This window comes from Tachyglossus aculeatus, chromosome 2 (genome assembly GCF_015852505.1).
Source record: "Tachyglossus aculeatus isolate mTacAcu1 chromosome 2, mTacAcu1.pri, whole genome shotgun sequence".
Taxonomy (NCBI): domain Eukaryota; kingdom Metazoa; phylum Chordata; class Mammalia; order Monotremata; family Tachyglossidae; genus Tachyglossus; species Tachyglossus aculeatus.
Window position 1 is genome coordinate 170330942 of NC_052067.1, and position 27065 is coordinate 170358006.

General features: G+C 47.1%; 1 protein-coding gene across 2 annotated transcripts; it reads left to right on the forward strand.

Moving 5' to 3' along the window:
* Positions 1 to 695: 695 nt before the first annotated feature.
* Positions 696 to 25127, forward strand: KCNJ8 (potassium inwardly rectifying channel subfamily J member 8). Of its 2 annotated transcripts, none has more exons than XM_038770590.1 (3): positions 696 to 761; positions 3624 to 4042; positions 23467 to 25127. In XM_038770590.1, the coding sequence occupies exons 2-3, from the start codon at positions 3687 to 3689 to the stop codon at positions 24407 to 24409; spliced, it is 1299 nt and encodes a 432-aa protein (XP_038626518.1). In that variant the 5' UTR covers positions 696 to 761; positions 3624 to 3686; the 3' UTR covers positions 24410 to 25127. The 2 variants fall into 2 exon arrangements, with proteins under 2 accessions (XP_038626518.1, XP_038626524.1); XM_038770596.1 differs by having other exon boundaries at positions 737 to 761; positions 3662 to 4042.
* The last annotated feature ends 1938 nt before the right edge of the window (positions 25128 to 27065 follow it).

Here is a 27065-nt window from a genome sequence, read left to right on the forward strand (position 1 = left end):
CCCCCCCACAGTGTCCAGGAATACCAGGAATACCCGGGATATCGCATCTTCCAGCCATCGTCCAACTAGGCGGACCGCAGCCTGCAGCAGCGGGGCCCGGGGCTATTCACACTTTGGAATTGGGGGATCAGGGAGCTCAGGGCCTGGAGGTTTGGGGGGCTCAGGGACCTGGAATTTGGGGGGTCGAGGGGCTGAGAAGTTTGGGGGTTAGGGGCTCAAGAGGTCGGATCTCGGGAGACTCAAGGACCTGGATTTGTGGGGGGACGGGAGACTCAGGAATTCGGAATTTGGGGATTGGAGGGCTCAAATTTTGGGAGTTGGGGGGCTCAGAAGTTCAGATCGCGGGGGGCTCAAAGACTTGGATTTGGGGAGGCCGGGAAGCTCAGGAGCTAGGAATTTGGGGGGTCAGGGGGCTCAGAGGTTTGGGGGGCTCAGGGACTTGGAATTTGGGGAGTCGAAGGGCTGAGGAGTTTGAGGGTCGGGGGCTCAGGAGTTTGGATCTCGGGGGGCTCAGGGTATTGGATTTTGGGGGGCTGGGAAGCTCAGGAGCTCAGAATTTGGGGGTCGGGGGCTCAGGGGCTCAAACTTTGGGGGTCTGGGGGCACAGAGGTTCGGGGGTCGGGGGCTCAGAGACTCGGATTTTGGGGGGCTCAGGGATGGACAGGCGAGTGAGCTGACCCCTGGGGGGAAAGGAGTGATTTGGGGGGTGAGGGGCGCCCCTTTGCTGTTCCGGCTCCTCTCATCCTGCTCCAGCTGCTCCAGTAAGTTTTCCTGGGGGGAGGTGGGGGAATGGGTTTCTTTTTGGGGGAGAGGGGGCTTTGACAGAGAGACAGACAGAGAGACCGAGGGACAGAAAAAGGCAGAGGGACAGAGAGACCCAGAGAGAGGGACAGAGGGACTGAAAGAGAGAGAGAAACAGAAAGGAAAAAGAGGGAGAGAGAGAGGGAGAGAAAGAGACCCTCCCCAGAGAGAGTGACAGAGAGACGGAGAGAGAAAGACAGACAGACAGAGGGACAAAAGAGAGACAAAGGGACAGAAAGAGGCAAAGACAGAGGGATAGAGAGAGGTAGAGAGTGACAGAAGGACAGAAACTGAAAGAGGGAGAGAGAACAAGAGACAGAGGGACAGAGAGAGAGAGGGACAGAAGGACAGAAAGAGACAGGGACAGAGAGAAAAGAGATAGAGAGAGAAAGAGAAACAGGAGCAGAGAGAAAAAGAGAGAGGGACAGAAAGAGACAGAGAGAGAGAAAAAGAGAGACGGACAGAGAGAAAAAGAGAGAGAGAGAGACAGGGGCACAGAGAGAGAGAGAGAGAGACAGGGACAGAGAGAAAGAGACAGAGGGACCGAGGGACAAAAAGAGAGAGAGAAAGAGAGAGACAGAGAGAAAGAGAGACAGAGAAAGAGACAGGGCAGAGAGAAAGAGACAGAGGCACAGAGGAACAAAGAGAGAGAGAGAGACAGAAAGAGACAGAGAGAGACAGGGACAGAGAGGAAAAGAGAGAGGCAGGGGGACAGAAAGTTAAATATAGAGAGAAAGAGGGATGGAGAGACAGACAGAGGGACATAGAGAAAGAGAGAGAGAGAGACAGGGACAGAAAGAGAGAAAGAGGGACAGAGAGATGGAGAGAGACAGAGGGACAGAGAGAAAGAGAGAAAGAGTGAGAAAGAGAGAACAGAGGGAGAGGGAAGGGGGAGGGGGCGTTCTTCCTGGCTTTCCATAAAAACCCTCTAAATTGGAATCCATCTTTGGTATTTATTGAATGCTTACTTTGTGCTGAGCCCTGCAGTAAGCGCTTGCAAGAGGAAAATACAACTAGAGTTGGTGGAGGCCTAGAATTGAGATTGGGAAGCCAAGTGGCTCTGGCTTTATCTGTAGCCTGTCCAGGCCCGGGTTGCCCCTTCCCCAGCTGCAGGACAGTGGACAACCCCTCTGAGACCCCTCACCCCTTCCTCCCACTCCACCACCCCTCCCCCGGATCCCCTTCTCCACTGTGGGGGGCAGGGAGGGGGCGTCTCTTCGGTTTTCCTCGATGCGCAGAAGCCACGTGCTCAGAATTGCTTGGTGGCTGCTGAGCTTTTGGGGGGTTTCCCCACCCCCTCCAACACCTCCAGTGCCCCTCCATTCTCCCCTCCACCCCCAAGGAGACTTTTCCTGGGAGATCGCACCCATCCAAGCTCCCTTTGGAGACGCCAGTGTGGGCAGAAAGGCTCAGGACATGGAGATGTGTTCCTCCATCCTCCTTTCCTCCATCTTTCTCTTTCTCCCTCTTCTCCTCATCCGTCATCCTCCTTTTCCTCTTCTTCCTCCCTCTTCTTCTTTCTCCTCCTCCTCCATCATCCTCCTGCTCCTCCTTCATACTCTTCCTTTTCCTCATCCTCCTCTCTCTATCCTCTTCTCTCTTCCTTCTTCTCCATCGTTTCTCTTTCTACACTATATTCCTTTTCCTTTTCTTCCTCCCCATCTTCCTCTTTCTCCCTCTTCTTCTCCTCCTACATCATCCTCCTTTTTCTTTTCTTCCTCCCCCATTTCCCTCTTCTTCTCTCCTCCGTCATCCTCCTTTTCCACGTCTTCCTCCCTCCATCCTCTTCTTTCTCCTCTTTCATCTCCTCCTCCTCCTCCTTCTCCATCATCCTCCTGCTCCTCCTCTATCCTCCTTTTCCTCGTCTTCCTCCCTCCATCCTCTTCTGTCTCCCTCTTCTCCTCCTCCTCCATCGTCCTTCTGCTCCTCCTGCTGCTCCTCCTTTTCCTCTTCTTCCTCCCTCCATCTTCTTTATTTCTCCCTCTTGTCCCCCATCATCTTTCTCCTCCTCCACTCCCCATCCAACTTTTCCTACTCCCGATCTTCCTCTTTCTCCCCCTTCTTCTCCATCCTCCTCCTTTTCCATGTCTTCTTCCCTCTATCCTCTCCTTTCTCCCCCTTCTCCTCTATCAACTTTTTCATCCTCCACTCTCCATCCTCCTCTTCCATCACTGTCCTCCCACTCCCCCATCCACTCTCCGTCTTCCTCCTTTTCATCTTCCTCCAACGTCCTGCAGCACCTCCTCCACCCTCCTCTCTTCATCCTCGCCTTCCCCCGATCTCCTACTCCATCTTCCTCCTGCTTTTCTTCCTTTCCATCCAACTCCTTCTCTTCTTCCTCCTTCCATTATCCTCCTGCTCCACCCCTCCATCCTCTTCATTTCCCTCCATTATACTCCTGTTCAGTCTCCCTTTTCACTTTCTCCATCCTCTCCCATCTTTCTCCATCTTTCTCCATCCTCCTCTTCTTCCATCCTCCTCTTCCATTTTTCCATCCTCCCCATCCTTCCCCATCCTCTTCCATTCTCCATCTTTCTCCACTCTCCTCCTCCTCTGCTCCCTCCTACACTTTCTCCATCCTCCCCATCCCTCCCCAACTTCTTCCATCTTCCTCCTCCTCTTCCATCCTCCTCCATCTTTCTCCATCTTCCTCCTCCTCTTCCACTTTCTCCATCCTCCCCATCCTCCTCCACCCTTCCCCATCCTCCTCCTCCACTTTCTCTATCCACCTTCTCCACTTTCTCCATCCTCCCCTTCCTCCCCCTCCTCCTCCGCCCTTCTCCTCTTCCATCCTCTTCCTCCCTCTCCTCCGCTCCCCCCAGGGCCCCTCGCCCCAGGTCCCTAGCTCCCATCCACCCAGGCTGCGTCCAGGCCCAGGGGAGAAGATGCTGGCCAGAAAGAGCATCATCCCGGAGGAGTACGTGCTGGCCCGCATCGCCGCGGAGAACCTGCGCAAACCACGCATCCGGGACCGCCTGCCCAAGGCCCGCTTCATCGCCAAGAGCGGGGCCTGCAATCTGGCCCACAAGAACATCCGGGAGCAAGGCCGCTTCCTGCAAGACATCTTCACCACCCTGGTAGATCTCAAGTGGCGTCATACCCTAGTCATCTTCACCATGAGCTTCCTCTGCAGCTGGCTGCTCTTTGCCATCATGTGGTGGCTCGTGGCCTTCGCCCACGGCGACATCCACGCCTACATGGAGAAGCCCGTGGTCTCCAACGCCTGCGTCACCAGCGTCAGGTGAGAAGGCTGGGCCTCCCGGGGAGCAGGGATCGAGCTCCCGTTGGCCCACTCGGGGGATTAATTAATTAATGTCCTCCCACCCCACATCCGCCAAGCTACCTCTCTTCCTCCCTTCAAGGCCCTACTGAGAGCTCACCTCCTCCAGAAGGCCTTCCCACACTGAACCCCCTCCTTCCTCTCCCCCTCCTCCCCCTCTCCATCTCCCCCACCTTACCTCCTTCCCTTCCCCACAGCACCTGTACATATGTATATATGTTTGTACGTATTTATTACTCTATTTATTTATTTATTTTACTTGTACATATTTATTCTACTTATTTTATTTTGTTAATATGTTTTGTTTTGTTCTCTGTCTCCCCCTTCCAGACTGTGAGCCCACTGTTAGGTAGGGACCGTCTCTAGATGTTGCCAACTTGTACTTCCCAAGCACGTAGTACAGTGCTCTGCACACAGTAAGTGCTCAATAAATACGATTGAATGAATAAATGAATTTATTAAGTGCTTACTATGGGCAAAGCACTGTTCTAAGCGCTGGGGAAGTTACAAGAGAAGCAGCGTGGCTCAATGACAGGAGCCCGGGCTTTGGAGTCAGAGGTCATGGGTTCAAATCCTGACTCCGCCAACTGTCAGCTGTGTGGATTTGGGCAAGTCACTTCAATCAATCAATCAATCAATCACTTCACTTCTCTGGGCCTCAGTTCCCTCATTTGTAAAATGGGGATGAAGACTTTGAGCCCCCAGTGGGACAACCTGATCACCTTGTAACCTCCCCATGAATGGATATGTCCATAGCCATAATTTATTTATGCGGAGTAATGTTTGGAACTCCTGTCTAGACTGTAGGCTCATTAATAATAATAATAATAATGATAATAATAATAATAATAATAATAATAATAATAATAATAGCATTTATTAAGCACTTACTATGTGCAAAGCACTGTTCTAAGCACTGTTCTAGACTGTAGGTTCATAATAATAGTAATAATAATAATGGCATTTATTAAATGCTTACTATGTGCAAAGCACTGTTCTAAGCACTGGGGAGGACACAAGGTATCAGGTTGTCCCACCCGGGGCTCGCAGTCTTAACCCCCATTTTACAGATGAAGTAACTGAGGCACAGAGAAGTGAAGTGACTTGCGCAAAGTCACACAGCTGACAATTGTTATTATTATTATTATTATTATTATTATTATTATTATTATTATTATTATTATGTGCCAGGCACTGTTCTAAGTGCTGCTGTAGATACAAGCAAATCTTGTAACCTCCTCAGCACTTAGAACAGTATTTTGCACATAGTACGCACTTAACAAATACCATCATTATTATTACAAGGTGATCAGGTTGTCCCACAGATGAGGTTACTGAGGCAGAGTCTTAATCCCCATTTTACAGATGAAGTAACTGAGGCACAGAGAAGTTAACCGCTCACCTGCTGTGTGACCTCAGGTGAGTCGCCTCACCTCTCTGGGCCTCTGTAGAATGGGGAGAAAATACCTGTCTGCTCATATAAGTGTAATAATAATTTTGGGATTTGTTAAGCACTTACTGTGTGCCAAGCACTGTTCTAAGCACTGAGAAGGGGGAGAATACAAGGTCATTAGGTTGTCCCAAGTGGGTCTCACAGTCTTCACCCCCATTTTACAGATGAGGTAACTGAGACACAGAGAAGTGAAGTGACTTGCCCAAAGTCACACAGCTGACACGAGAGAGAGCGGGGATTAGAACCCATGACCTCTGACTCCCAAGCTCGGGCTCTTTCCACTGAGCCACATTGCTTTGTATGTTCAGTCAATCGTAATTATTGAGCAGCATTATTGGGAAGCAGCATGGCGTAATAGATAGAGCCCGGGCCTGGGAATCAGGAGGTCATGGGTTCTAATCCCGGCTCTGCCACTTGTCTGCTGCATGACCTTGGGCAAGCCACTTCAATTCTCTGAGCCTCAGTTACCTCATCTGTAAAATGGGGTTTGAGACTGTGACCCCCATGTGGGACAGGGACTGTGTCCAAATGGGTTTGCTTGTATCCACCCCAGTGCTTAGTACAGTGCCCTGCACATAGGAAGGGCTTAACAAATACCACTATTATTATTATTATTATTATTATTATTATTATTAATTTACCATGTATGGAGAACTAATATGTTTCGTTTTGTTATCTGTCTCCCCCTTCTAGACTGTGAGCCCGCTGTTGGGTAGGGACCGTCTCTATATGTTGCCAACTTTTACTTCCCAAGCGCTTAGTACAGCGCTCTGCACACAGTAAGTACTCAATAAATACGATTGAATGAATGAATGAATGAACTGTAATAAGTACTTGGGAGAGGACAATAAGCAGATACGTTCCCTGCCCACAAGGAACTTAAATAATAATTAATGATAATGGTATTTGTGTGCCAGAGTAGTGAAGTGACTTGCCCAAGGTCACACAGCAGACAAGCGGCGGGGTCAGGATTAGAACCCATGACCTTCTGATTCCCAGGTCAGTTTCTCTATACTCAATAATAATAACAATAATAATAATAATAATCATGGTATTTGTTAAGCACTTACTATGTGTCAAGCAATGTCCTGAACACTGGGGTAGATGCAAACTAATCCAGTTCAATGCAGTCCCTGTCCCATGTGGGGTTCACAGTCTCCATCCCATTTTGCAGATGAGGTAACTGAGGCACAGAGAAGTGAAGTTACTTGCCCAGGGTCAAACAGCAGACAACTGGTGGGGCCACGATTAGAACCCAGATCCCCGCTCCCAGGCCCAGGCTTAATCCAGTAGGCCATGCCTAGTGAGTGCGTGACAAATGTCATTATTGGTATTATTATTATTTTTTCATTAATATTTTATGACATGAGGATTTGTATAAGGGGCAGCTGGAAGCAGGAAACAACCAGGGAATAACCCTCCCGTCAGGCTGAATTTCCTTAATCTACAGAAATTTGCAAACTGCGCCACAAAGGCCTTCAGGGAAGTGAAATACAATCCTCTCAGGAGCCTTTGAGAACCCGAGCATCATGGCTTTTTTTTTCTTTCAGTGGTATTTGCTAATAATAATAATAATAATAATAATAATAATAATAATAATAATAATAATGGCATTTGTTAAGCACTTACTATGTGCCAAGCCTGTTCCAAGCACTGGGGTAGATACAAGGTCATCAGGTTGTCCCACGTGGGGCTCACGGTCTTTATCCGAGAAGCAGCGTGGCTCAGCGGAAAGAGCACGGACTTGATATTTGTACATATCAATTCTACTTATTTTATTTTGTTAATATGTTTGGTTTTGTTCTCTGTCTCCCCCTTCTAGACTGTGAGCCCACTGTTGGGTAGGGACCGTCTCTATCTGTTGCCAACTTGGACTTCCGAAGCGCTTAGTACAGTGCTCTGCACACAGTAAGTGCTCAATAAATATGATTGATTGATTGATTGATTGATTTGGAGTCAGAGGTCATGGGTTCGAATCCTCGCTCCGCCACATGTCTGCTGTGTGACCTTGGGCAAGTCACTTAACTTCTCTGAGCTTCAGTTACCTCATCTGTCAAATGGGGATTAAGACTGTGAGCCCCATGTGGGACAACCTGATCACTTTGTATCCCGAACAGTGCTTTGCACATAGTTAGTGCTTAACAAATGCCAACATTATTATTATTATTATTACTATTATTATTATCCCCATTTTACAGATGAGGTCACTAAGGCCCAGAGAAGTGAAGTAACTTGCCCAAAGTCACAGAGCAGACAAGTGATGGAGCTGGGATTAGAACCCTCAACGTCTGATTCCCAAGCCCAGGCTCTTGCCACTAAGCCACGCTGCTTCTCTAATAATGATGACTTTTGTTAAGCGCTTACTATGTGCCAAGCACTGTTCTACACGCTGGGGTAGATTCAAGGTGATCAGGTTGTCCCACATGGGGCTCACAGTCTTACTCCCCATTTTACAGATGAGGTAGCTGAAGCCAAGAGAAATGAATTGAAATGTGAGCCCACTGTTGGGTAGGGACTGTCTCTATATGTTGCCAACTTGTACTTCCCAAGCGCTTAGTACAGTGCTCTGCACACAGTAAGCACTCAATAAATATGATTGATTGATTGATTGATTGAAAGCCTAGAGAAATGAATTTACTTGTCCAATCTTAGCTGACAAGTGGTGGAGCCGGGATTAGAACTCACGACCTCAGACTCCCAAGCCTGGGCTCTTTCCACTGAGCTTACTATGTACCATGTACTTATCATGTACTATGTACTTAGCGTGGCTCAGTGGAAAGAGCCCGGGCTTTGGAGTAAGAGGTCATGGGTTCGAATGCCGGCTCCACCACAAGTCTGCTGTGTGACCTTGGGCAAGTCACTTAACTTCTCTGAACCTCAGTTCCCTCATCTGTAAAAATGGGGATTAAGACTGTGAGCCCCACGTGGGACAACTTGATCACATTGTATCCCCCCCAGCGCTTAGAACAGTGCTTTGCACATAGTAAGCGCTTAACAAATGCCATTATTATTATTATTATTATTATTATTATTATTATTATTATTACCAGGCCCTGTTCTAAATGCTGGGAATGGATACAAGCTAATCAACAGTACCTGGAACATAGTAATCGCTTAACAAATACCACTAAAAAAAAAAAAATTGGGACGCAGTCTCTGTCCTACATGGGGCTCACACTCATAAGCCCCATTATACAGATGAGGGAACTGAGGCCCAGAGAAATCAAGTGGCTTGCCCCAAGGACACACAGCAGCAGAACTGTGGCAGAGCCAGAATTAGAACTCAGGACCCCTGTCCCCCAGACCCAAGCTCTTTCCACTAGGCCAAGCTTCCTCTCTGGTGTTTTATAACGCACGATTGTCTCTCATCGGTCCCGTTAGAGAAGTTCAAAGATGCTGGAACATCAATCAATCAATCAATTAATCATTCATTCATTCATTCAGTTGTATTTACTGAGCGCTTACTGTGTGCAGAGCACTGGACTAAGCGCTCGGGAAGTACAAGTCGGCAACATCTAGAGATGGTCCCTACCCAACAGCGGGCTCACAGTCTAGAAGGGGGAGACGGGGAACAAAACAAACGTATTAACAAAATAAAATAAATAGAATAGTAAATATGTGCAAGTAAAATGAATAGAGTAATAAATCTGTACAAACATATATACAGGTGCTGTGGGGAGGGAAAGGAGGTAAGGCCGGGGGATGGGGAGGGGGAGGAGGGGGAGAGGAAGGAGGGGGTTTAGTCGTATTTATTGAGCGCTTACTGTGGGCAGGTCTCTGTACTAAGTGCTTTGGGTAGTACAGTCAAACAGAGTTGGTAGATATCCACCCTGCTCACAGCCTGGCCTTGGGAGACAAAGGTCATGGATTCTAATCCCAGCTCCACCGCTTGTCAGCTGTGTGACCCTGGGCAAGTCACTTCACTTCTCTGTGCCTCAGTTACTTCATCTGTAAAATGGGGGTTAAGACTGTGAGCCCCAGGTGGAACTATCTGATCACCTTGTATCCTCTGCAATGCTTTGCACATAGTAAGTGCTTAATAAATGCCATTATTCTCATTACCTCCTTCCCTTCCCCACAGCACCTGTATATATGTATATATGGTTGTACATATTTATTACTCTATTTATTTATTTATTTATTTATTTTACTTGTACATTTCTATCCTACTTATTTTATTTTGTTGCTATGTTTGGTTCTGTTCTCTGTCTCCCCCTTTTAGACTGTGAGCCCACTATTGGGTAGGGACTGTCTCTATGTGATGCCAATTTGTACTTCCCAAGCGCTTAGTACAGTGCTCTGCACATAGTAAGCGCTCAATAAATACGATTGATTGATTGATTGATTATTATTATTATTATTAATGAACCTACAGTCTAGAGCAGTGCTAAGAACAGTGCTTTGCACTTAGTAAGTGCTTAATAAATGCCATTATTATTATTATTATTATTATCATTATTATTATTAATGAGCCTACAGTCTAGACAGGAGATCCAGACATAATCCGCATAAATAAATTTTGGCTATGGACATATCCATTCGTAGGGAAACCGCATGGTGTAGCCAATAGAACACAGGCCTGGGAGACAGAAGGTCATGGGTTCTAGTCCTGCTTCACCACTTGTCTGCTGTATGGCCTTCAGCAAGTCACTTCATTCATTCATTCATTCAATCATATTTATTGAGCGCTTACTGTGTGCAGAGCACTGTATTAATCTCTTGGGAAGCACTTCTCCATGCCTCCATTACCTCATCTGGAAAATGGGCATGAAGACTGTGAGCCCCACGTGGGACAATCTGATTACCTTGTATCCTTCCTAGCGCTTAGAATAGTGCTTGGCACATAGTAAGCGCTTAACAAATGCCATTATTATTATTATTATTATTATTATTATTATTATGTGGGACATGGTCTGTGTCCTACTTTTTATTTAATGTTATTTGATAAGTGTTTACTATGTGTCAGACGCTCTGGATTAGTTTACATCAACCCCAGTACATAGTAAGTGCTTAATAATAATCATAATAGCATTTATTAAGTGTTTACTATGTGCAAAGCACTGTTCTAAGTGCTGGAGAGGTTACAAGGAGATCAGGTTGTCCCACGGGGGGCTCACAGTCCACCCCCATTTTACAGATGGGGAACCTGAGGCACAGAGAAGTGAAGTGACTTGCCCAAAGTCACACAGCTGGCAATTGGCAGAGCCAGGATTCGAACCCACGACCCCGACTCCAAGGCCCCTGCTCTTTCCACTGAGCCATGCTGCTTCTCTATTTCCTAAACAAATACCATAATTATTATTACTATTATATGTAAAGATATGATCATCATCAATCATATTTATTGAGCGCTTACTGTGTGCAGAGCACTGTACTAAGCGCTTGGGAAGTCCAAGTTGGCAACATATAGAGACAGTCCCTACCCAACAGTGGGCTCACAGTCTAAAAGATGTGAAGCTTTGCTTTCCATCAGTCTTCTCGTTTGTTTTTTGTGTTCTGCGGTATCTTTAAAGCACTTACTATGTGTCAAGCATTGTTCTAAGAAGCGCTGGGGTAGATAATAATAATAATGGCATTTGTTAAGCGCTTACTATGTGCAGAGCATTAGATGAAAAGTAATCAGATTGGACCCACTCCCTGTCCCACCTGGAGTCACCATCTTAATCCCCATTTTCCAGATGAGGGAACTGAGGCCCAGAGAAGTGAAGTGACTTGCCCGACGTCACACAGCAGACAGGTGGCAGAGCCGGGATTAGAACCCACGACCTCTGACTCCCAAGTCCGTACTCTTTCCACTGAGCCACGCTGCTTCTCTAATTCTTCTTCTTAAGACACAGGTCCTTCTAAGTCCCAGGCCTGGGCTGTAGCCACTAGGCCACTCTGCTTCTCGGTTCATTCATTCACTCATTCAATCGTAGCTATTGAGCGCTCACTGTGTGCAGAGCACTGTACTAAGCGCTTGGGAAGTAAAAGTTGGCAACATATAGAGACGGTCCCTTCCCAGCAGTGGGCTCACGGTCTAGAAGGTTCTGCCTTTGAAATTAACTTTCCCCCGGTACAGTCCCCCATCGGCAGTAAAAAAAAAAAAAGGATTTATTGTTGTTCTCCAGATAATCTCCTTATGGACGGAGAACGAATCTTCGAATTCTGCTGTAGTGGATGCTTCCAAGTGCTTAGTCTAGGGCTCTGCACATGATAACAGCTCAATAGATACCACTGTTGGATGGATTGATCCCAATGAAGGATCGAAACCGAAGATGTTAGCTGGTATTATACTTCAATCCAGAAACACATCGATCTATATTCCCCCCGTCCTCCCCGTATTTAGTTCTGCAGATATCTACATAATGGACGCAGAAATAAGTAGTAGTAGTAATAACCGAAGATGTTAGCTGGTATTATTCTCCAATCCAGAAACACATTGATCTATATTTCCCCCACCTCCCTGTATTTAGTTCTGCAGATATCTACATAATGGATGCAGAAATAAGTAGTAGTAGTAATAATTATTATTCCCCCTCCCCATCCCCCATCCCTATCCCCCCAGCCCCCCTGGCCTAACCTCCTTCCCCTCCCCACAGTACCTGTATATATGTATATATGTTTGTACATATTTATTACTCCATTTATTCATTTCTTTTACTTGTACATATTTATTCTATTTCTTTTATTTTGTTAATATGTTTTGTTTTGTTGTCCGTCTCCCCCTTCTAGACTGTGAGCCCACTGTTGGGTAGGGACCGTCTCTATATGTTGCCAACTTGGACTTCCCAAGCGCTTAGTCCAGTGCTCTGCACACAGTAAGGGCTCAATAAATACGAATGAATGAATGAATGAATGAATATTATGGTGTTTAGTGCTTATTATATGCCAGGGACTGTACTGAGTGCTGGGGTAGATCCTGGCAGCGTGGCTCAGTGGAAAGAGCCCGGACTTTGGAGTCAGAGGTCATGGGTTCAAATCCCAGCTCCACCAATTGTCAGCTGTGTGACTTTGGGCATGTCACTTAGCTTCTCTGTGCCTCAGTTACCTCATCTGTAAAGTGGGGATTAAGACGGTGAGCCCCCCGTGGGACAACATGATCACCTTGTAACCTCCCCAGCACTTAGAACAGTGCTTTGCACATAGTAAGCGCTTAATAAATGCCATTAAAAAAAAAAGTTGGACACAGTCTCTGCCTCACATGGGGCTCACAGGCACAATCCCCATTTTTAATAATAATAGTAATTATGGTATTGACGATGATGATGATGGCATTCATTAAGCGCTTACTACGAGCAAAGCACTGTTCTAAGCACTGGGGAGGTTACAAGGTGATCAGGTTGTCCCACTGGGGGCTCACAGTCTTAATCCCCATTTTACAGATGAGGTCACTGAGGCCCAGAGAAGTGAAGTGACTTGGCCAAAGTCACACAGCTGACAGTTGATGGAGCCGGGATTTGAACCCCTGACCTCTGACTCCAAAGCCCGGGCTCTTTCCACTGAGCCACCCTATGCGCCAAGCACTGTTCTAAGCGCTGGAGTAGATACAAGGTCATCAGGTTGTCCCACGTGGGGCTCACAGTCTTAATTTTCTAGACAGTGAGCCCGTTGTTGGGTAGGGACCATCTCTATATGTTGCTGATTTGTTCTTCCCAAGAGCTTAGTACAGTGCTCTGCACATACTAAGCGCTCAATAAATACAATTGAAGGACAATGAATGAATCCCCATTTTACAGATGAAGTAACTGAAGCACGAAGTTAAGCAGCTTGTCCAGCTTATCCAAGCCTGTATCATCATCATCATCATCAATCGTATTTATTGAGCGCTTACTATGTGCAGAGCACTGTACTAAGCGCTTGGGAAGTACAAATTGGCAACATATACAGTCCCTACCCAACAGTGGGCTCACAGTCTAAAAGGGGGAGACAGAGAACAAAACCAAACATATTAACAAAATAAAATCAAATGTCATCCCCAGCTATTGCTTAGAGGTTTAACAATTTTGAGTCAGCTGTGTTTAGTATTCCTTTCTTCTTCCAAACCTTCAACGGTATTGGAGAGAATAACTTGAATTTTCCAGCAGACAAGCGAACCGAGGCACAGAGAAGTAAAGTGACTTGTCCAAGTTCACTCTGCCAAATGCTGGTATTTCTTAAATGCTTGTTACATTCTTATTACATTACATTCTTTTAGACTGTGAGCCTACTGTTGGGTAGGGACTGTCTCTGTATGTTGCCAACTTGTACTTCCCAAGCGCTTAGTACAGTGCTCTGCACACAGTAAGCTCTCAATAAATACGATTGATGATTATTACATGCCAGTCACTGTAGTAAGCATTGAGGTAGATACAAGATAATCAGGTCAAATCAAGTCTCTGTCCCCACTGGGGCTCACAGTCTTAGGGGAAGGAGAATGGGTGTTGAATCCCTGTTTTTCAGTTGAGGAAACTGAGGCACAGAGAAGTGAAGTGATTTGCCCAAGGTCACCCAATAAGGCGAGTTGTAGAGTAGGATTAGACCCCAGATCCTCAGATTCCCAAGCCCTGGGCTCTAGCCACTAGACTTCACAGCTTCTCTACAAGCAGATAGACATTTATTCTATTTTTATTTTGTTTTTTCTGTTTATTTTTTTTCTTTGTTTATTTTTATTTTTTTTGTTTGTTTATTTTGTTTTTATTTTTATTTTGTTATTTTTATTTTGTTAATATGCTTTGTTTTGTTGCCTGTCTCCCCCTTCTAGACTGTGAGCCCGCTGTTGGGTAGGGACCGTCTCTGTATGTTGCCAAATTGTACTTCCCAAGCGCTTAGTACAGTGCTCTGCACACAGTAAGCGCTCAATAAATACGATTGAATGAGTGAATGAATGAGTATTATCTCTAAGGTTCTTTTTGTTGTTGTTGCTTTTTAATCAGGGACGCATTGAACTTTAAAGACAGGACTGAAAGTCCGAAGCCTGGATAAAATGTCATCCCCGGCTATTTCTTAGAGGTTTAACAATTTTGAGTCAGCTGTCTTTAGTATTCCTTTCTTCTTCCAAACCTTCAATGGTGTTGGAGAGAATAACTTGAATTTTCCAACTTGCGTTTCTCTACCTTATTCAACTAAATCAATCAATCAATCAATCGTATTTATTGAGCGCTCACTGTGTGCAGAGCACTGTACTAAGCGCTTGGGAAGTACAAGTTGGCAACATATAGAGACTAAACTGAATGGTTTCAAAACTTGGGCCCTTAAGACAGAGGAGTAACTTGACTCTTTACGTGATTTTTGGTATTTTGTAGTAATCAATCAATCCTTGGTGTTTATTGAGTTTTACTGTGTGCAGAGCACTGTCCTAAGCGCTTGGGAGAGTACACTATAACAGAGTTGGTAGACATATTCCCTGTCTACAAGGAGGTAGAAGGGGAATAATGGGAAATAGACTTCTTATTGCAACAATCCCAGACTGAGCCCCCTCCTTCCTCTCCCCCCTTCATCCCCGCCACCTTGCCTCCTTCCCCTCCCCACAGCACCTGTATTTATGGATATATGTTTGTACATATGTATTACTCTATTTTATTTGTACATATTTATTCTATTTATTTTATTTTGTCAATATGTTTTGTTTTGTTCTCTTGTCTCCCCCTTCTAGACTGTGCGCCCACTGTTGAGTAGCAACCGTCTCTATATGTTGCCAACTTGTACTTCCCAAGCACTTAGTACAGTGCTCTGCACACAGTAAGCGCTCAATAAATACGATTGATTGATTGATTGATTGTATTTTATTGTCTGTCTTCCCCATTTGGTTGTGAGTGCCTGGAAAGTAGGAATCATGCCTCCCAATTCTTATAAGAATAATAATGATTCATTCATTCATTCAATAGTATTTATTGAGCACTTACTGTGTGCAGAACACTGTACTAAGCGCTTGGGAAGTACAAGTTGGCAACATATAGAGACGGTCCCTACTCAACAACGGGCTCAAAGTCTAGACGGGGGAGACAGACGACAAAACAAAACATGAAGACAGGTGTCAAGTCATCAGAACAAATAGAATTAAAGCTAAATGCGCATCATTAACAAAACAGAATAGTAATAGAAATGATGGCATTTATTAAATGCTTACTATGTGCCAAGCACTGTTCTAAGAGCTGGGACAGATAGAAGGTTATCAAGTTGTCCCACGTGGGGTTCACAGTCTTCATCCCCATTTTACAGGTGAGGGAACTGAGGCACAGAGAAGTTAATTGACTTGCCCAGTGGCATTCTCAGACAGTCAGTCATCACTGGTACTTAGTGAGTGCTTACTGTGTGCAGAGCACTGCACTAAGCGCTTGGGAGAGTGCAATATAACAATATAACAGACACATTCCCTGATCACAAGGAGCTTCCAGTCTAGAAGGGGAGACAGATATGAATAGAAATAAATAAATGAAGGATATGGACTTAAGTGCCGTGGGGCTGGGAGGCGGGATGAAGAAAGGGAGAGAGTTGGGGCGATGCAGAAGGGAGGGGGAGAAGAATAATTGTTGTCTGTCTCCCCCTTCTAGACTGTAAGCCCGCTGTTGGGTAGGGACTGTCTCTATATGTCGCCGACTTGGACTTCCCAAGTGCTTAGTACAGTGCCCTGCACACAGTAAGCACTCAATAAATAAGATTGAATGAATAAATGAATGAAAGGAGGGTGCAGTCAGGGAAGGCCTCTGGCAGGAGATGTCCCTTCAATAAGGCTTTGAAGGTGGGGAGAGTCATTGTCTCCCAAGTGCAGGGCCTTGCAGACAGTTGACTGGAAGCTCCTTGAAGGCAGGGAAACCTGCCTAACCACTCTTCTGTACCCTCCAAAGTGCTTAGTTCAGGGCTCTGCACAAACTAAGTGCTCAGTAAATAATAATAATAATGTTGGTATTTGTTAAGCACTTACCATGTGCCAAGCACTGTTCTAAATGCTAGAGGGGATACAAGGTAATCACAGTTGTCCTATGTGGGGCTCACAGTCTTAATCCCCATTTTACAGTTGAGGGAACTGAGGCAGAGGGAAGTGAAGTGGCTCTCCCAAAGCCACACAGCTGACAAGCGGCGGAGTCGGGATCAGAACCCATGACCTCTGACTCCCAAGCTTGGGCTCTTTCCACTGAGCCACGCTGATTCATTGATTGGTGGAACGTGCCAGAGAGTCTCAGGAATTTCCTTTTCATAATAATAATGATGGCATTTATTAAGCTCTAACTATGTGCCAAGCACTGTTCTAAGCACTGGGGGGATACAAGGTAACAGGTTGGCCCACGTGGGGCTCACAGTCTTAATCCCCATTTTACGGATAAGGGAACTGAGGCCCAGAGAAGTGAAGTGACTTAACCAAAGCCACACAGCTGACAAATAATAATAATAATAATAATGTTGATATTTGCGAAGCACTTACTATGTGCGTAGCACTGTTCAAACCGCTGAGATAGATACAAGAGAATCAAATTGTCCCACGTGGGGCTCGCAGTCTTCATTCCCATTTTACAGATAAGGGAACCGAGGCACAGAGAAGCAGCGTGGCTCAGTGGAAAAGTGCACGGGCTTTGGAGTCAGAGGTCATGGGTTCAAATCCCGGCTCCGCCAGTTGTCAGCCGTGTGACTTTGGGCAAGTCACTTCACTTCTCTGGGCCTAAGTTACCTCATCTGTAAAATGGGAGTTGACTGTGAGCCCCCTGTGGGACAACCTGATCACCTTGTAACCTCCCCAGCGCTTAGAACAGTGCTTTGCACATAGTAAGTGCTTAATAAATGCCATTATTATTATTATTAAGTGACTTGCCCACAGTCACACAGCTGACAAGTGGCGGAGTGTGGATTAGAACCCACGACCTCTGACTCCCAAGCCCGCGATCTTTCCACGGAGCCACGCTGCTTCTCTTAATGATGTCCATTTGGTGTCCATTTCCTGTTACTAACAAACAGATGTATTTCTAACAAATCTTATCATGGAATTTAAGTAGAGGAGAGAACCAAAAACATGTTAATCAGGCAGTTTAATACGCCCATGAAAGAGGGCCAGGAAATAATGCATCCCTTCACCATGAAGACTTAATTCATTTAGTAATTCACCAATCAAGCAAAGGACAATCTAATTAAAGAGTTTATTGTACCCTACCTTTCTTCTGTCCTGGCTAAATTAAGAAGCTAGCTCTAGGCCACATGGTATTTAATTAATTCTAGCATTTAACCGGAAGACATAAGAAGAAATACGTGAACTGCTTTAGCGGTTGAGATTCTAGCAGAGTCAAGGTAGCCTTCTCGTTTCTTAAAACCATTTCCTTCACACTCATTTGATTAAGTTCGTGCCCCTTGGCATGTACCATGAAAAGAAAGATCTTGTAAATTCTCTTTTTAATAATAGGGGCATGTGACTTTGGGCAAGTCACTTAACTTCTTTGGGCCTCAGTTCCCTCATCTGGAAAATGGGGATTAAGACCGTGAGCCCCATGTGGGACAACTTAATCACCTGTATCCTCCGCAGCATTTAAAACAGTGCTTTGCACATAGTAAGCGCTTAACAAATGCCATCATTATTGTTATTATTATTATTATCCTTTAAGGGTTTACTGTGTGCCGAGCACTGTACAAAGAACTGGGGTAATAATAATAATTATTCTTCATAATAATAATGAACATTATAATATAATGATATATAATATGATCGTTATTATTATTAATAATAATAATAATAATGGTATTTGTTAAGTACTTACTGTGTGTCAAGCACTGTTCTAAGCGCTGGGGTAGGTACAGGGTAATCAGGTTGTCCCTCATGGAGCGCACACTTTTAATCCCCATTTTACAGATGAGGTAACTGAGGCACAGAGAAGCGAAGTGACTTGCCCAAGGTCACGCAGCAGACAAGCGGCGGAGCCGCGATTAGATACGAGATCATCGGGTCTCACCTGGGGCTCACAGTTTAAGAAGGAATGAGGACAGGTCTCTTTTTTTTTGACGGTAATTGTTAAGTGCTTACTATGGGCGAAGCTCTGTTCTAAGTGCTGGGGGTAATTCAGGGTGATCAGGTTGTCCCACGGGGGGCTCACAGCCTTAATCCCCATTTTACAGATGAGGTAACTGAGGCCCAGAGAAGTGAAGTGATTTGCCCAGAGTCACCCAGCTGACAAGTGGGAGAGCAGGGATTAGAACCCATGACCTCTGACTCCCAAGCCCGGGCTCTTTCCCCTGAGCCACGCTGCTTCTCGAATCCCCATTTTCCAGATGAGGGAACTGAGGCCCAGAGAAGTGAAGTGACTTGCCTAAAGTCACACAGCTGACAATTGGCAGAGCCGGGATTAGAAGCCATGTCCTCTGACACCCAGGCCCGGGCTCTTTCTGCGAGGTCACGCTGTTTCTCCGATGTTCAGAAGCATCAACATCAAAGAGCCCGGGCTTTGGGGTCAGAGGTCATGGGTTCAAATCCCAGCTCCACCACTTGTCAGCTGTGTGACTTTGGACAAGTCACTTCACTTCTCTGTGCCTCAGTTACCTCATCTGGAAAATGGGGATGAAGACTGTGAGCCCCCCCGTGGGACAACCTGATCACCTTGTAACTTCCCTGTTCTTTAAAACAGTGCTTCACATGTAGTAAGCGTTTAGCCCTCTCTTCTAGACTGTGAGCCCACTGTTGGGTAGGGACCGTCTCTATATGTTGCCAACTTGTACTTCCCAAGCGCTTAGTACAGTGCTGTGCACACAGTAAGCACTCAATAAATACGATTGAATGAATGAATGAATAAATACCATCATTATTATTATTATGTTCGACCCCTCCGACAGCAGGACACAGTTCAGCGGAGTCTAGGACCGTTTTGAGGGCACATTTCCCTAACCATTTCCAGAAATCCAGAAAGCTCTTTTTTGATCTTCAGTGATTTTCAAGATTGATTATAATCACCCTTAGGATCCTTTGCTTTCCCCGCCGTTGTTGTGACTTTGCCGTGTTTCCAAAAGTCTTTGCTTTGGAAAGCAAATGGAGATATTTGAGAGCTGTCATGTTATCCATTCCAGGTCGGCCTGGACTTTTGTTTTGCAAATAGATAAGTTCTGAGACTTATTAAGAAAATATTTTAGCCTCTTTCATCCCGTTGCTACCCAAAAGCCAAGCTCGCTCTGCTTGTTTCATTCATTCATTCATTCATTCATTCAATCGTATTTATTGAGCACTTACTGTGTGCAGAGCACTGTACTAAGCGCTTGGGAAGTCTACGTTGGCAACATATAGAGACAATCCCTACCCAACAACGGGCTCACAGTCTAGAAGGGGGAGACGGACAACAAACCAAAACAAGTAGACGGGTGTCAATACCAACAGAATAGATAAATATAATTATAGTTCTCCATCTTGGTATTTGTTCAGCAGTTACTATGTGCCAGACGCTGTACTAAGTGTTAGGGGCAGATGCAAGTTAATCACATTGGACACAGTCCTTGTCCCATATGGAGCTCAGAGTTTTAATCCACCATGGCTCGGTGGAAAGAGCCCGGGCTTTGGAGTCAGAGGTCATGGGTTCAAATCCCAGCTCTGCTAACTGTCAGCTGTGTGACTTTGGGCAAGTCACTTCACTTCTCTGGACCTCATCTGGAAAATGGGGATTAAGACTGTAAGCCCCCCATGGGACAACCTGAACACCTTGTATCCTACCCAGTTCTTAGAACAGTGCTTTGCACACAGTAAGTGCCATTATTAGTAAGTAAATGCCATTATTATTTATTATTATCTATAAAATGGGGGTGAAGACTCTGAGCCCCATGTGGGCCAGGGACTGTGTCCAACCCAATTATTTTGTATCTACCCCAGAGCTTAGAACGTGTTTGACACATAGGACTGTGAGCCCAATGTTGGGTAGGGACTGTCTCTACATGTTGCCAATTTGTACTTCTCAAGCGCTTAGTACAGTGCTCTGCACATAGTAAGCGCTCAATAAACACGATTGATGATGATGGTGATAGGACATAGCACATAGTAAGCACTTAACAAATACCGTCATCATCATCATTTTTCAGATGAGGGAACTGAGGCCCAGAGAAGGGAAGAGCTTGCCCAAGGTCACACAGCGGACAGGTGGAGGAGCCAGGATTAGAACCCAGGGCCTCTGACTCCCAAGGCCGGGCTCTGGGGGAGGTGGTTTTGTCAGGGTTCTCAGTCACGCTGCTTCTCAATCACCTGCTCTCCATTTCTGCCCCCAACAAATCTGTAATCTTACTTCCAGAACCCAGCTCGGGAATCCTCCTATTCACTCATTCCACTCTCAAAATGAAAAGGCCAAAGTGGGATGGAAAGCATCTGACCTTGGTTCATTAACCTGTAGGGGTTATTTAGCCAGCTAATAATAATAATAATAATAGCAATAATAATAATAATAATAATAATAACAATGGCATTTATTAAGCACTTACTATATGCAAAGCACGGTTCTAATAATAATAATAATGATGGCATTTATTAAGTGCTTCCCATGTCCAAAGCACTGTTTTAAGTGCTGGGGAGGTTACAAGGTGATGAGGTTGTCCCACTGGGGGGCTCACAGTCTTAATCCCCATTTTACAGATGAGGGAACTGAAGCCCAGAGAAGTGAAATGACTTGCCCAAAGTCACACAGCTGATGGTTGGCAGAGCTGGGATTTGAACCTATGACCTCTGACTCCAAATCCTGTACTCTTTCATCATCATCATCATCAATCATATTTACTGAGCGCTTACTATGTGCAGAGCACTGTACTAAGCGCTTGGGAAGTACAAATTGGGAACATATAGAGACAGTCCCTACCCAACAGTGGGCTCACAGTCTAAAAGGGGTCTATTAACTTCTTCTTCTTCTTCTTCTTCTTCTTCTTCTTCTTCTTCTTCTTCTTCTTCTTCTTCTTCTTCTTCTTCTTCTTCTTCTTCCTCTTCTTCCTCTTCTTCTTCCTCTTCTTCTTCCTCTTCTTCTTCTTCTTCTTTTTCTTCTCCTCCTCCTCCTCCTTCTCCTTCTTCTCCTCCTCCTTCTCCTCCTCCTCCTCCTTCTCCTTCTTCTCCTCCTCCTCCTTCTCCTTCTCCTCCTTCTCCTTCTTCTTCTTCTTCTTCTTTTCTTCTTCTTCTTCTTCTTCTTCTTCTTCTTCTTCTTCTTCTTCTTCTTCTTCTTCTTCTTTTCCTTCTCCTTCTCTTTCTCCTTCTCCCCTTCTCCTTCTCCTTCTCCTTCTCCTTCTCCTTCTTCTTCTCTTCTATCGTTCACTTCACTTATCTATGCCTCAGTTCCCTCATGAGTAAAATGGGATTGAGACTGTGAGCCCCACGTGGGACAGGGACTGTGTCCAACCTGATTAACTTGTTTCCCCCCCAGGGCTTAGTACAGTGCCTGGCACCTAGTAAACGCTTAAAAAATACCATAATCATTATTCTTATTCACTTCATTTCTCTTTGCCTCAGTTACCATTTACCTCAGCTCTAAAATGGGGATTGAGTCCATGAGCCCCATGTGGGACAGGAACTGTGTCCAACTCGATTGGCTCATACCCCTCCCAGTGCTTAGTGCAGTGCCTAACAAATACCATCATCATTTTTATTATTATTATTATTCACTTCACTAGTGCCTAGTGCCTAGTAAATACCTAAAAAATTACTATCATCATTCTTCTTATTATTATTATTCACTTCACTAGTGCCTAGTAAGTCCCTGAAAAATTACCATCATCATTCTTCTTCTTATTATTATTATTATTCACTTCACTTCTCTGGGCCTCAGTGACCTCATCTGTAAAATGGGGATGAAGACCGTGAGCCCCACGGGGGACAGAGACCGTGTCCAACCTGATTATCTCCTATCCACTCTAGCGCTTAGACTACAGTGAGTCTATGAGAAGCAGCGTGATTCAGTGGAAAGAGCATGGGCTTTGGAGTCAGAAGTCATGGGTTCAAATCCTGCCTCCGCCACTTGTCAGCTGTGTGACTTTGGGCAAGCCACTTAACTTCTCCGTGCCTCAGTTCCCTCATCCTTAAAAGGGGGATTAAGACTGTGAGCCCCCTCTGGGACAACCTGATCACCTTGTAACCTCCCCAGCGCTTAGAACAGTGCTTTGCACATAGTAAGTGCTTAATAAATGCCATTATTATTATTATTACAGTGTCTTGCACCTAGTAAGTGCTTAAGACATACCATCATCATTATTCTTCTTCAATTCATTTCTCTGGGCCTCAGTTCCCTCATCTGTAAACTGGGGATGGAGTCTGTGAGCCCCACATGGGCCAGGGACCATGTCCAACCCCATTGTCTCATACCCCCCCCCACACACACACCACGGCACTCAGTACAGGTCCATGGCACCTACTAAGCACTGAACAAATAATAATAATAATAATGGCATTTATTAAGAGCTTACTATGTGCAGGACACTGTTCTAAGCGCTGGGGGGTACAAAGTAATCAGGTTGTCCCATGGGGGGCTCACAGGGTTCATCCCCGTTTTACAGATGAGGGAACTGAGGCCCGGAGAAGCAAAGTGACTTGCCCAAAGTCACCCAGCTGACAATTGGCGGAGCTGGGATTTGAACCCATGACCTCTGACTCCAAAGCCCGGGCTCTTTCCACCGAGCCATGCTGCTTCTCTATCTAATGATGGCATTTAATGATGGCATTTATTAAGCACTTACTATGTGCCAAGCACTGTTCTAAGCGCTGGGAAGGTTACAAGGTGATCAGGCTGTCCCACGGGGGGCTCACAGTCTTCATCCCCATTGTAGAGTTGAGGTAACTGAGGCACAGAGAAGTGAAGTGACTTGCCCAAAGTCACCCAGCTGACAATTGGCGGAGCCTGGATTTGAACCCTTGACCTCCGACTCCAAAACCCGGACTCTTTCCATCGAGCCACGCTGCTTCTCTATCTACCATCTTCGTCGTCATCATGATCGTTATTATCGTCCCCGGAAACGGGGATTCCGACCTCCACGTGTGCTTGCGTGTGCTTTGCAGGTCGTTCACGTCGGCCTTCCTGTTCTCCATCGAGGTCCAGGTGACGATCGGCTTCGGCGGGCGGATGGTGACGGAGGAGTGCCCGCTGGCCATCGCCGTCCTCATCCTGCAGAACATCGTGGGGCTGATCATCAACGCCGTCATGCTGGGCTGCATCTTCATGAAGACGGCCCAGTCCCACCGGCGGGCCGAGACCCTCATCTTCAGCCGCCACGCGGTCATCGCCGTCCGCCACGGCCGCCTCTGCTTCATGTTCCGCGTGGGCGACCTGCGTAAGAGCATGATCATCAGCGCCTCGGTGCGCATTCAGGTGGTCCGCAAGACCACCACTCCCGAGGGGGAGGTGGTGCCCATCCACCAGCTGGACGTGCCGGTGGACAACCCCATCGACAGCAACAACATCTTCCTGGTGGCCCCGCTGGTCATCTGCCACGTCATCGACCGCCGCAGCCCGCTCTACGACCTGACGGCCTCGGCCCTGGCCGGCCAGGACCTGGAGGTCATCGTCATCCTCGAGGGCGTGGTGGAGACGACGGGCATCACCACGCAGGCCCGCACCTCCTACGTGGCCGAGGAGATCCTCTGGGGCCACCGCTTCGTCTCCATCGTGACCGAGGAGGAGGGCGTCTACTCGGTGGACTACTCCAAGTTCGGCAACACCGTCAAGGTGGCCGCCCCCCGCTGCAGCGCCCGGGAGCTGGACGAGAAGCCGTCCATCCTGATCCAAGCCCTGCAGAGGAGCGAGCTGTCCCACCAGAACTCGCTCCGCAAACGCAACTCCATGCGCCGGAACAATTCCGTGCGTCGGGCCACCAATGGCTCCTCTCCGGCCCCCTCTTCCTCCTCCTCCTCCTCCTCCGCCCGACGGGGAAACTGTGCCCTGTCCGTGCCCAAGGTGCAGTTTGTCACCCCGGACGGAGGGCCCGGGGGCACGGAGGACTGAGGGAGCCCGGCCCCCGGGGGGAGAAGGGACGCGGGCGTCCAGGCCGGGCCTGGCGCTGTGATTGACGCCGGGAGGCCCGGGGCTGACGGATCGGACGGGGTCTCCACCCCGTCTACATTGGAGGGAGGGCATCATTTGACAGATGAGGACACTGAGGCACGGGGAATGACACTGGGGAGAATTGCGGTACGTGTCTAGCATTCGCAATGTGCCGAGCGCCGGAGCATATACAAATTCATCGGGTTGGTTACTGCCCCTGTCCCACATGGAGCTCAGGTCTTCATCCCCATTTGACAGATGAGGACGCTGAGGCCCGGGGAATGACAATAGGGAGAACTGTGGTACGTGTTTAGCATTTGCGATGTGCCGAGCGATGCTCTGAGCGGATGCGAGTTCGTCAGGTCGGACACGGTCCCAGCCCCACATGGGGCATGGCCTTCATCCCCATTTGACAGATGAGGACGCTGAGGCCCGGGGAATGACAATGGGGAGAACTGTGGTACGTGTTTAGCATTTGCGATGTGCCGAGCGATGCTCTGAGCGGATGCAAGTTCGTCAGGTCGGACACGGTCCCAGCCCCACGTGGGGCATGGCCTTCATCCCCATTTGACAGATGAGGACGCTGAGGCCCGGGGAATGACAATGGGGAGAACTGTGGTACGTGTTTAGCATTTGCGATGTGCCGAGCGATGCTCTGAGCGGATGCGAGTTCGTCAGGTCGGACACGGTCCCCAGCCCCACGTGGGGCATGGCCTTCATCCCCATTTGACAGATGAGGACGCTGAGGCCCGGGGAATGACAATGGGGAGAACTGTGGTACGTGTTTAGCATTTGCGATGTGCCGGGCGATGCTCTGAGCGGATGCGAGTTCGTCAGGTCGGACACGGTCCCAGTCCCACGTGGGGCATGGCCTTCATCCCCATTTGACAGATGAGGACGCTGAGGCCCGGGGAATGACAATGGGGAGAACTGTGGTACGTGTTTAGCATTTGCGATGTGCCGGGCGATGCTCTGAGCGGATGCGAGTTCGTCAGGTCGGACACGGTCCCAGTCCCACGTGGGGCATGGCCTTCATCCCCGTTTGACAGGTGAGGAGCATCCGAGAAGCAGTGTGGCTCAAAGGAAAGAGCACGGGTTTGGGAGTCAGAGATCGTGGATTCAAATCCCGGCTCCGCCAATTGTCGGCTGTGTGACTTTGGGCAAATCGCTTAACTTCTCTGTGCCTCAGTTACCTCATCTGTCAAATGGGGATGAAGACTGTGAGCCCCACATGGGACAACCTGATCACCTTGCATCCTCCCCAGCACTTAGAACAGTGCTTTGCACATAGTAAGCACTTAACAAATGCCATCATTACTATCATGAGGACGCTGAGTCTTGGGGAATGGCCACCGTGATCATTATGGTACTTTTTAAGCATTTGTGATGTACTGAGCGATGTTCTAAGCTCTGGAGCAGATACAAGTTTATCGGGTTGGACACGGTCCCTGTCCCATGTGGGGCTCACGGTCTTCATCCCCATTTGACAGATGAGTTCGCTGAGGCATGGGGAATGGCCACCATGATCATTAGGGTACTTGTTAAGCATTTGTGATGTACTGAGCGATGTTCTAAGCTCTGGAGCAGATACAAGTTCATCAGGTCAGACACAGTCCCTGTCCTATGTGGGGCTCACGGTCTTCATCCCCATTTGACAGATGAGTTCGCTGAGGCACGGGGAATGACCATCGTGATGATTATGGTACTTGTTAAGCATCTGTTCCGTAGGGACCATCTCTATATGTTGCCGACCTGTACTTCCCAAGCGCTTAGTACAGTGCTCTGCACAGAGTAAGCGCTCAATAAATACGATTGAATGAATGAATGAATTTGTGTTGTGCTGAGTGATGTTCTAAGCTCTGGAGCAGATACAAATGAATCGGGTTGGTTACTGTCCCTGTCCCACGTGGAGCTCACGGTCTTCATCCCCATTTTACAGATGAGGATGCTGAGGCACAGGGAATGCCTTTAGGGAGAATTATAGTACATGGTTAGCATTTGCGATGTGCCGAGCGATGTTCTATGTGCCGGAATGGATACAAATTGATTGGGTCGGGCATGGTCCCTGTCCCAAATGGGGCTGACGGTCTTCATCCCCATTTTACAGATGAGGAAACTGAGGCCCAGAGAATGATAATCGTGATAATTATAGTCCTTGTTAAATATTTACAATGGGCCAAGCACTGTTCTAAGCGCAGCGGTTGATACAAATTGATCAGGTCAGACACAGTCCCTGGCTCACAGTATTCATCTCCATTTTAAAGATGAGGTAACCGAGGCCCAGAGAAGTGAAGTGACTTGTCCAAAGTCACACAGCTGACAAGCGGCAGAGCGGGATTAGAACCCAGGACCTCTGACTTTCAAACCCGAGCTCTTTCCACTGAGCCATGCTGCTTGTATCCACCCCAGAGCTTAGAATAGTGCTTGACCCACAGTAAGCACTTAACAAATACTGTCATCGTTATTATTATTATCTTCTGAAGCGACCCCCCCAAGGCCACCCAAGCAGGAGAGCCGCAGAGCCGAGATTAGAACCCAGGTCTCTCAGCTCACGGGCCCGTGCGCTTTCCACTAGGCCACACCGCTTCTCCCGTGTTGATGTGTCAGTTAAACGCCC

Coding starts and splice junctions, on each gene's coding strand:
- KCNJ8 (XM_038770590.1), top strand. CDS start 3,687: ATGCTGGCCAGAAAGAGCATCATCCCGGAGGAGTACGTGCTGGCCCGC. Junction 4,043..23,466: donor GCCTGCGTCACCAGCGTCAG/GTGAGAAGGCTG, acceptor TGTGCTTTGCAG/GTCGTTCACGTCGGCCTTCC.